This window comes from Benincasa hispida, chromosome 2 (genome assembly GCF_027475165.1).
Source record: "Benincasa hispida cultivar pf3 chromosome 2, pf3_genome.v1.1, whole genome shotgun sequence".
In the NCBI taxonomy this organism is placed as follows: Eukaryota; Viridiplantae; Streptophyta; class Magnoliopsida; order Cucurbitales; family Cucurbitaceae; genus Benincasa; species Benincasa hispida.
The window spans coordinates 33039318-33049735 of record NC_143479.1 but is presented as its reverse complement, the minus strand read 5'-3'; the positions used below and the strand labels follow the sequence as shown (position 1 = coordinate 33049735).

At 40.1% G+C, this 10418-nt stretch overlaps 1 protein-coding gene across 2 annotated transcripts in view; it reads left to right on the top strand.

Moving 5' to 3' along the window:
- The first annotated feature begins 996 nt into the window (after positions 1 to 996).
- LOC120068796 (heparanase-like protein 1) overlaps positions 997 to 10418 on the top strand; it is an 11854-nt gene continuing 2432 nt past the window's right edge. Inside the window, exons 1-4 of one of the 2 annotated variants that reach the window (XM_090310657.1) lie at positions 1023 to 1839; positions 2457 to 2735; positions 2834 to 2870; positions 3011 to 3194. In XM_090310657.1, the coding sequence (XP_090166783.1) occupies positions 2526 to 2735; positions 2834 to 2870; positions 3011 to 3194 (431 nt within the window). In that variant the 5' untranslated portion in view covers positions 1023 to 1839; positions 2457 to 2525. Of the gene's footprint in view, positions 2736 to 2833; positions 2871 to 3010; positions 3195 to 10418 lie in introns of both variants that reach the window. The other variant, XM_090310658.1, reaches the window with a different exon arrangement.

Sequence of the window (10418 nt, the reverse complement as noted above, 5' to 3'; positions counted from 1 at the left end):
GACTAGTTTATATTTATAAGTTAAACTCTAACGATGTAGATTAGATTAGTTGTGTCAAATATTTAGAGTGATCTAGGAGCATAGACACTTCTAATTATGCAATGAATCATATACTATTCACAAATCTCACATTTCCACTTTAAATAAAATAGGTTTTATTTATTTTTTTTAAATATCATTTCCAATATTTTCTATAACTTTTTGAACATGACGGTCTTTTTTTTCGATCTCGGGAGGCGCAAAAAAAAAAAAAAAACGTAATATAGGAAAAGAAAAGAAGTTATAAAAGACAAGACAAAAAATCAAATTGCACATTCACATCTAATTAAAATTTAATCATTAAACTCCTTTAAATCATCTAAGATTTAAAACGGAATGGATGAAAACGAAATATTTAACCAAATTTATGCAAATCCAAGAATTTAACTGTTCCACGACTAAAATTTAAAACAAATGGATAAAGGTCTAGATTTTAAGGTAAAAATACTACATCTTCATCGACGAAAATGAATTTTTGAATTCTCAAACCTAATACAATTCGAAAATTTTTAAATTTTATTATTTCTCATAAAAGAAATAATCTTTTTATTTAAGAGTGAGCAAAACAATTCAAAAAACCGAGTCGAACAATGAAACTAGCCAAACTAACGTAGTTGGTCGAACAAAAAAATGTAATTTTTCGACAAACCATTAAATAAAATCATTAGTTAAGGTATGCCATGATTTTCTAAAACCACATAGACTTAAAAAAAATAGTAAAGGGACGTCTGCCGTGCAGAATTGAATTGAGTTGGTAATTATTATAGGAAGAGAATAATTGGGAGAATTGATGCGAATAACGAAGTAAAAAATGTAAATTAACATAAATAACGAAATAATAAATCTCTCTAATATTTGATGAACCAAAGGGGTGGATGAATTTTTTTTATCCACCCAACCCAACCCAAGTTGGGCAAACATCCTCTAAATTCTCTCTCCCACAATTTTACTTTTCCCATTCACTTCTCTCATCAGTGAGTTTTAGAGTTTGTTTTCTATTTATTCTTTTCTTTTTTTTCTTCCTCTCTTGTCTTTTTCTCAGTTCATATATTTTCTTTTCATAATTATTCTCTCCTCTGTTTTTTCTTCATTTCTTCTCACTCTCTTCCTCTTTGTCTAGTGAATGCTAGAATGAAACATACTTCCATTCTTTCTTTCTAGGCTCATCTTCCATCTTTCAATCATTAATTTCTCTCTTATTTCAATTTTTAATGCAGAGATCTCTGATTACTCTCTTGTACAGTTCTCAAATTTCCTTCTTCTTTACTTGCAAAAACCATATGTGCAATGTATTTTCCTTCACACACTCTAATGTTCCCAAAAAAACCATTGGACCCATAAACCATGATGGAGTTCTAGGGCGGCGGTGGGGGAATGGTGATTCTGCAAGTAGTGGCAAGATGAGTTCCGATTACCAAAAAAATTCCTCGTTTCGGTAGTCCCAAAATAGGGGTAGCGGCAAAATGAGTGATTGTCCGGCAAGATGAATTCCAATTATGGTGAAAATTTTTCATGGCACCCAAATAAATTTATACTGAGCATCCGTCGGTGTTTGGAAGTAAGATTTTTAGTCAAAAGGACAAATATGAGAAAGACCCATTTCACCCACCATGGCCACTGTACTTACTCAGCATAATTCGTTGCAATTCAAAAAGGAAGTCGCAGGAAGGAGGTGGAAACAGCCAGTGGTTTCGCTGAAGAATACTAGCATCGAAGCAGCTCCCAGAGTTCAGCTGAAAAAGTACTAGCATCGAAGCAGCTTGCAGCTCTGAAAGTTCAGCTAAGTTTCACCTTTCCATGGTATAGTTTATGGAATTCGATGCTTGTTTTTCTCTAGGTTTGATCTGATTTACTTGATTTGCATCTGGGTTGCCTCGAATTTACATCTTCTTGGGAATTTCTTTGTGATTTAGCTTTGCAGATGGGTCTCTAATGATTCGGTTCTTAGTTGCACTTTTACGCGTCTTCTGATCTTTTTTTTTTCGAATAAGAAACAAACAACTAACTAGTACCAAATCTACACACGACCCAAGAATTCTATAACAACTACAAACTACATCTTAATCTTCTCGAATTTAATTCCAAAAGAAAAGAGGAAAAATTTGGTCGGCTTGGATATGAAAGCTAATATACATGTTTTGATATAAGGTATTGAACTTTCTGTCTATATCTTTTTTCAATAAGCTTTAGTCTCCTATTTGGTGCAGCTTCAGTAAAATCTATTTCTTGGCAATATTAATGGTTGAGCAGTGTACATAGTCAGTTGGAGACACTATACAGCAGATCTTGTTCTTCCATCATATCTTTCACAAGCAACGTATCCATTAAGAAAGTCATGTCATTTTTGAATCTTTCATTTTAGATGACAAGTATTCTTCTGTCATATACGTATCTTTTTCTTCTTCCTTTTGATGCAGGGCATGTGAAGTTGTGAACTGTATGATTCCGTGCGAGTTGGTGTTTGAGGCATCTTATTTCATTTACCAATGGACTTCAGCATCTCCTTGTTTCTTGTTTTAGTTTCTCTACCCACTATTTTGGCTCAGAGAGCTACACACGCTAGTATCATAGTAGATGGAGCTGCAGTAGTTGCTGAAACTGATGATAACTATATTTGTGCCACCATTGATTGGTGGCCTCATGATAAGTGTAATTACAATCGTTGTCCATGGGGGTATTCTTCTGCAGTAAATTTGGTGAGAATTAGATACTTTTCATCCTCGATGTTTGAACAAAGGATTTTGTCGCTAATTCTCTGTGATTGATTCAAGCTCTGTATGTTTCCTTTTTTCAGAACTTGTCTCATCCTCTCCTCGTCAAGGCAATACAAGGTATTCTTTCTTGATAACATGAATCTCGATGTTTTTATCCATCGTCAGAACTATACTATGTGCAATAAAATTTCTTCTTATAAGAATCCTCTGTAACTGCTATACTTACACCGATGTTGTGTGGCGGGTCACATTTGAAGCTTTTGAGCATTTGAGGATAAGAATTGGTGGTTCTCTACAAGATCAAGTGTTGTATGACGTAGGAAGTTTGAAGACACCTTGCCATCCATTTCAGAAGGTGAATTGGGGGCTGTTTGGTTTTTCCAAGGGGTGTTTGCACATGAGCAGATGGGATGATCTAAACCAATTATTCAAGACCACAGGGTAAGACATTTGATTCTTGTCTTTCTTTGCAACTCCTTGAAATATTAGTTTGGTATGTGATGAAAAAGAAGAGAGAGAAGAGAAAGAGGGCACACGGATCTACGTGGAAAACCCTAGTACAGGGAAAAAACCACGATATAGAAGTTTCTTATTGTAATTTTTGATACACAGAATACAAAGAGATTGCACATATAAATAGAATCGTAGGGAACCCTAGAGTACTGTAAAAAGACAAAAATATCCCTAGGATACAAACCCTACTTTCAACACTCCCCTCAAGTTGGAGCATAGATATTAACAAGGCCCAACTTGCTAACACAAGAGTCAAAATTCTGTCTGTGAAGCCCTTTTGTGAACATCTGCTATCTGTTGACGGGAAGGAATGTAGGGGATACAAATGTTGCCACTGTCAAGTCTCTTCTTAATGAAATGTCTATCAGTCTCCACGTGCTTTGTTCTGTTATGCTGCATTGGATTATTTGCAATGCTTATTGTGGCTTTATTATCACAATAAAGTTTCATCCGAAGATACTATCTTGATTGAGATCAATTAGGACCTTTTTCAGCCAAATTTCTTCACATATCCCAAGACTCATGGCCCTGTATTCTGCCTCGACACTGCTTCTGGTAACAACTCCCTGTTTCTTACTCCTCCAAATAACGAGGTTACCTCACAAGAAGGTACAATATCCAGATGTCGACTTTTTGTCTACTGCAGAACCTGCCCAATCAGCGTCCGTGTACTCCTCAATGCATCGGCTGTCAGATTTCTTGAACATCAACCCCTTACTAGGAGAGGTTTTCAAATATCTCAGGATGCATTCCACTGCTCTCATGTGTTCTTCGTAAGGAGCTTGCATAAACTGACTGACTGCACTGACAGCATAAGATATGTTTGGTCTGGTATGAGAAAGGTAGATCAATTTTCCAACAAACCACTAATACCTTTCCTTGTTGATCGGAACACTATTATTTAGGTTGTTGAGTTTGACATTAACTTCCACAGGGGTATCAATTGGTTTACAACCTGTCATACTTGTCTCCTTAAATAAGTCGAGAGTGTATTTTCGTTGAGAGACTGAAATTCCTTCTTCCGAATGAACCACTTCCATTTCGAGAAAGTACCTTAATTTTCCGAGGTCCTTAATCTCAAATTACTCAACCATTTTCCTCTTTAGCCTGTCAATTTCTGAAGCATCATCACCTAATATGCCAATGTTATCCACATACACAATGAGAACTGCAATTTTCCCTGATATTGCCTTTTTCGTAAAGAGGGTGTGATCGGAGTGTCCTTGACTGTATCCTTGTGATTTTACGAAGGTAGTGAATCTACCAAACCAGGCTCTTGGAGACTATTTCAACCCATATAAGGACTTCCTCAGTTTACAAACTCTGTGATTAAACTGTTTCTCGAACCTCGGAGGAGGACTCATGTAGACTTCTTCTTCTAATTCTCCATTAAGGATGACATTCTTCACATCAATGACATTCTTCACATCAAACTGGTGGAGAGATCAGTCTTTGTTAATTGCAACTGAAAGAAGAACATGAACAGTATTTAACTTTGCCACCGGGGAGAATATCTCAGAATAATCTATTTCGAAGGTCTGAGTGAAGTCTCTGACAACTAACCTCGCCTTGTACATGTCAATCGTTTCATCAGGCTTGTATTTAACGGTAAACACCCATTTGCACCCAACTGCCTTGTGTCCCCTTGGAAGAGTAACCTGGTCCCAAGTGTTATTTTTCTCAAGTGCCTCCATTTCCTCCATAACTGCAGCTTTCCATTCAGAAATCTCCATCGCTGCATGTATACTACTAGGTATCGTAACTGCGTCTAGGCTTGTAGTAAGGGCCTTGAATTCGGAAGACAGGTTACTGTAAGATAGGTAACTTTGCAGTGAATACTTCGTGCAAGACCTCGTACCTTTTCTCAAAACAATGGGAAGATCAAGAGAGGCATCATGGCTTTTCTTCCCATCTGATCCTCCACCACATTTAGCCTTTTGCTCATGAGTCTTATCGTCTGAGAGATCTCTTTCACCTTCAAGAGTACTATTTGCAGGAATAGTTTTTTCAAAACTGTCATCACTCACACCTACACCCTCTTCGCATAAGGTGTCCTCGGTACAATTGTCGGTACTGTCACCATTTTCTCTGTCTTCACTCACATCATCTTCAACACAAACATTATTATCAACACAAACGTTACTATCATCGGGGGTAGAAATACTAGTACATGGAACTGATGCTTGGTTTGACTCCTGGACTGGAGTCGGAGAGGTGACAGGCGACACTGTTTCCTTTCTAAGATTCTTCCTATAGTACATTATCCACGGGACTTGTTCAGTAGGAAGGATAGTCTCGTTGACACTTATAACAGGTTCAGGAAGAGCGCTCCTACTCCCAAGTTCAGGTAACACTAGCGAACTTGGACTCCAATTAGTTCTTCACTAGTACTCTCCCCCTAAAGATGACTAATGGGGAAGAATGGTTGATTTTCAAGGAAGGTAACATCCATTGAGACAATATTTTCGCGAAGATGGATGGTAACATTTGTATCCACGCTGATGAAGTGGGTACCCCACAAAGACGCACTTTTGAGCATGGGGAGTAAACTTGGTGCGATTAGGACCATGGGTGTGGACAAACGCAACACACAAACACCCGAAGTGGAACATTAGGAATACGACGATTATTGGGGTAGGACTCCTTAAAACCTTCCAAGGGGGTTTGAAACTTTAAGACATGGGAAGACATCCAATTTATTAAATGAGCTGCTGTTAGAAGAACATCTCCCCATAAGTAGGAAGGAAGGCAAGTAGACAACATAAGGGAGCGAGCGACCTGACAAGGTGACGTTTTTTTTCGTTCTGTGATCCCATTTTGTTGAGGAGTATACGCACACAAACTCTGATGACAATCCCCATTGAGGCTAAGAATTCTCGACAAGAATTATTGAAAAACTCCTCAACGTTATCACTTCGAAGGATAGCGATTTTATTGTCGAATTGGATTTCTACAGTAGTATAGAACTGTTGAAAGACCGATGAGACCTCAGACTTTTCGGTGAGAAGGAAGACCCAAGTTAGCCTAGTGTGGTCATCAATAAAGGTTACAAACCAGCGTTTGCCGGTAGAAATGGTAATTGGTGAAGGACCCCAAACATCCTATGGAAGAGTGTGAACGGCTGGGAAGGCTTATAAGGTTGAGAGCTCAGCGAGACACGAGGTTGTTTAGCCCCAATACACACATCACAAGTCAAAGTAGAAATATTAACATTGTGAAATAGATGGGGAAATAAATATTTCATATAATGAAAGCTAGGATGTCCAAGACTATAATGCCATAACATGTAATCTTTTTCAGAAGTAGAAAATCATGATGAAAGTAAACTAGTCCTATCACATATCCTAGAAGAAGTATCTTCAGTAAGGAAATAAAGCCCCCTGTCATGCCGGACGATGCCTATCGTTGTCCTTGAGCTCAGATCCTGAAACACAATAGCATCAGGTGAGAAAGTGACCCAACATTTCAAATCTCTTGTAAGCTTACTAACAGATAATAGATTATAGGAAATTTTGGGAACATGCAGCACATCTCGTAGAGTTAATCCCTCAAAAGGAGAAAGATGGCCTTTCCCGACCACAGGAGCGAAAGATCCATCAACAATTTTGATTCTCTCATTTCCAACACTTGGACAGTAAGAGAAAAACTGGTAAGAGGAGCTAGTTAAGTGGTCTGTAGTCCCTGAATCTAGAATCCACGGCTTGCTACCATTTATACTAACAAGGCCAAAGGATTGAATAGTGCCTGACAGGGCAATTGCGCTCACACCCACTGCATTGGTGTTATTCAAGCTAGTCTCCTGGTTTTGAGGCTGAGGACCTCCATTTGCTGACTCACTTGCCAGTGCTCGTCCAGAACTTGACTGACGCTGTTTGCCATTGGGTGGACGACCATTTACTTTCCAGCACTGGTCCTTAATGTGCCAGGGCTTCTTGCAGTGCTCACACCGGGGGAGGCTTGCTATTCTGTTTGTCATTGACAGGACCTGGCGTCTTAAAAGCAGTAGAATCAATCGACGAAATCAACATTCATAGCACTAGACCTGTCTTCCTCGAGGCGAATTTTAGAGTAGACTTCCATCAGGGATGGTATTAGACGATGTCACAGTATTCGACTCTGTACCGCATCAAATTTAGAGTTCAGCTCAGCGAGGAAATCATACACACAGTCAGTTTCCTCAGACTTGAAATGTTGGACTCCCTCACAATGACAGTCCCAGACGACATAGGTCCATTTCTTGCCAGAGAAGAGACAACTTGTTGAAGTAAGCTATAACATCCATTGTTCCCTCCTTGCACTCGTGAACTTGCTTGCGTAGAGTATAGAGCCGGGAAGCATTCTGTCGTTTAGAATACAACTTTTGAACCGCATCCCAAATATCTCGCGCTGTGGCAGCATATAGAAAAGGTTTTCCAATCTGCGACTCCATACTACCCACTAAAAAAGACCGGAATAAGGAATCTTCCCCCTTCCAGATACGTTCTTGGGGGTCACCAGGTCTCGGTTTCGGTATTTGACCCGTCAAGTAACCGAATTTATGACAACCCTCGGTTTCGGTATTTGACCCGTCAAGTAGACTTCCATCAGGGATGGTATCAGACGATGTCACAGTATTCGACTCTGTACCGCATCAAATTTAGAGTTCAGCTCAGCGAGGAAATCATACACACAGTCAGTTTCCTCAGACTTGAAATGTTGGACTCCCCCACAATGACAGTCCCAGACGACATAGGTCCATTTCTTGCCAGAGAAGAGACAACTTGTTGAAGTAAGCTATAACATCCATTGTTCCCTCCTTGCACTCGTGAACTTGCTTGCGTAGAGTATAGAGCCGGGAAGCATTCTGTCGTTTAGAATACAACTTTTGAACCGCATCCCAAATATCTCGCGCTGTGGCAGCATATAGAAAAGGTTTTCCAATCTGCGACTCCATACTACCCACTAAAAAAGACCGGAATAAGGAATCTTCCCCCTTCCAGATACGTTCTTGGGGGTCACCAGGTCTCGGTTTCGGTATTTGACCCGTCAAGTAACCGAATTTATGACAACCCTCGGTTTCGGTATTTGACCCGTCAAGTAGACTTCCATCAGGGATGGTATCAGACGATGTCACAGTATTCGACTCTGTACCGCATCAAATTTAGAGTTCAGCTCAGCGAGGAAATCATACACACAGTCAGTTTCCTCAGACTTGAAATGTTGGACTCCCCCACAATGACAGTCCCAGACGACATAGGTCCATTTCTTGCCAGAGAAGAGACAACTTGTTGAAGTAAGCTATAACATCCATTGTTCCCTCCTTGCACTCGTGAACTTGCTTGCGTAGAGTATAGAGCCGGGAAGCATTCTGTCGTTTAGAATACAACTTTTGAACCGCATCCCAAATATCTCGCGCTGTGGCAGCATATAGAAAAGGTTTTCCAATCTGCGACTCCATACTACCCACTAAAAAAGACCGGAATAAGGAATCTTCCCCCTTCCAGATACGTTCTTGGGCCACCAGGTCTCGGTTTCGGTATTTGACCCGTCAAGTAACCGAATTTATGACAACCCTCGAGGCCATTTTAATAGATTGAGACCACGAAAAATAATTGTGACCATTTAATTTTTCCCCAACAATAAAACCAGTAGAATTTCCCATAGCACCAGAAAATAAATTGGCTGTAGGTAAAGTAGGGAAAGAAGTTACCGGATTTCATGAGTAAATTGGTAGACTGGAAGGGAGTTCTGATTGGACATTTGAGGTCGTTCCGAGAGCTTTTCCAAGGATAGCTATTTGTTGCTGAACCGACTCGTTTTGCTGTTTAATCTGGAGTTGAAGTTGGATGAATTGTTCCTGGATATGTTCAAGTTTCTATCCAGGATACGACGAAGATGATTCTTCTACCTCAAATCTGCCATCCACAGGTATTCTTTGACTAAAACTGCCAACCCATACTCTGTTGAAATGGAGGCATCATGGCTGGAATAGAAGGACCCAAAGGTGCGGTTGGTGCTGGGCAAGAACCACGACTCGGATCAGATGGGTCACGGCTGGAGTCGGCTAGCTGGGATCGCAGTGGGTCACGGTTGGTTGGGATCGCAGCGTTGGAATCGGCTGGCTGGAACCGAAGGGACTCCTGTGGGCAGCTGGAGCCGGTCTAGAAAGCTCCGACTGGGTGGAAGTCGGATGGGTCGGGCGGGATCTCTTCGACCGACTGGCGTCTACTTGTGGATGGCTTAGCACGAAGTTGGAATTCGCTCACCCCCTGGCTCCCGATCATTTGGCGCGCTGTGGCCGCTATAGCCGCCGTCTGGTGGCCGATCCAATCGGCCGGCTGGGTCTGCTGGTTTTCGATCTAGTTGGCCACCTATCCTCTGAGTTAGGTTGCTCCAATTGGCTGATGAAGATGAGGTAGGACCGTCTGGAAGTACCGTTCTATAGTGGTCCGTACGATAGCGACAATATCGGTGGTTGTGGTGCCAGATGGCACTTGTGATTCTTCTGTTTGATTTTCCTCAATGTTGGCCAAGGTTTCATCTCCATGCTCTGATACCATGATGAACAAGAAGAGAGAAAAGAGAAAGAGGGCACACATAGATCTACATGGAAAATCCTAGTACAGGGAGAAAAAACCACGATATAGAAGTTTCTTATTATAATTTTTGATACACAGAATACAAGGAGACTGCACATATAAATAGAAAAGTAGGGAACCCTAGAGTACTGTAAACAAACAAAAATACCCCTAGGTACAAACCCTACTTTCAACCGTAAGCATTTGTATCCTGAGAGGCATTTCATTAAAATGTTTGAAGTGAAGGCATGTTATGTGTGACAAAAGTATTACAATTGACTGTTAGTGTAGATCATGTTTCTACCATTTCCGGAAGGCGACCTCTCTGAGAGCTGATGAATCTTGGTCATTATGGTGCATATGCAATTTGATATTTTCTTATGATAAAGTCATAAAACGTTGAATTCTTTACCATATGTTTGGTAGGCACTTTGAAAACAAGGAATTCAATGAAACCATAGTTGTATTTCATGTTTTCAAGTATATGTTTGGTAGAAAATTCATAAATTGAATTCAAATTTAAACAATTATTCAAAATATGTTTGATAATATATTTAAAAATAATGGTAGATATTGTAGTTACCCACAACTATTA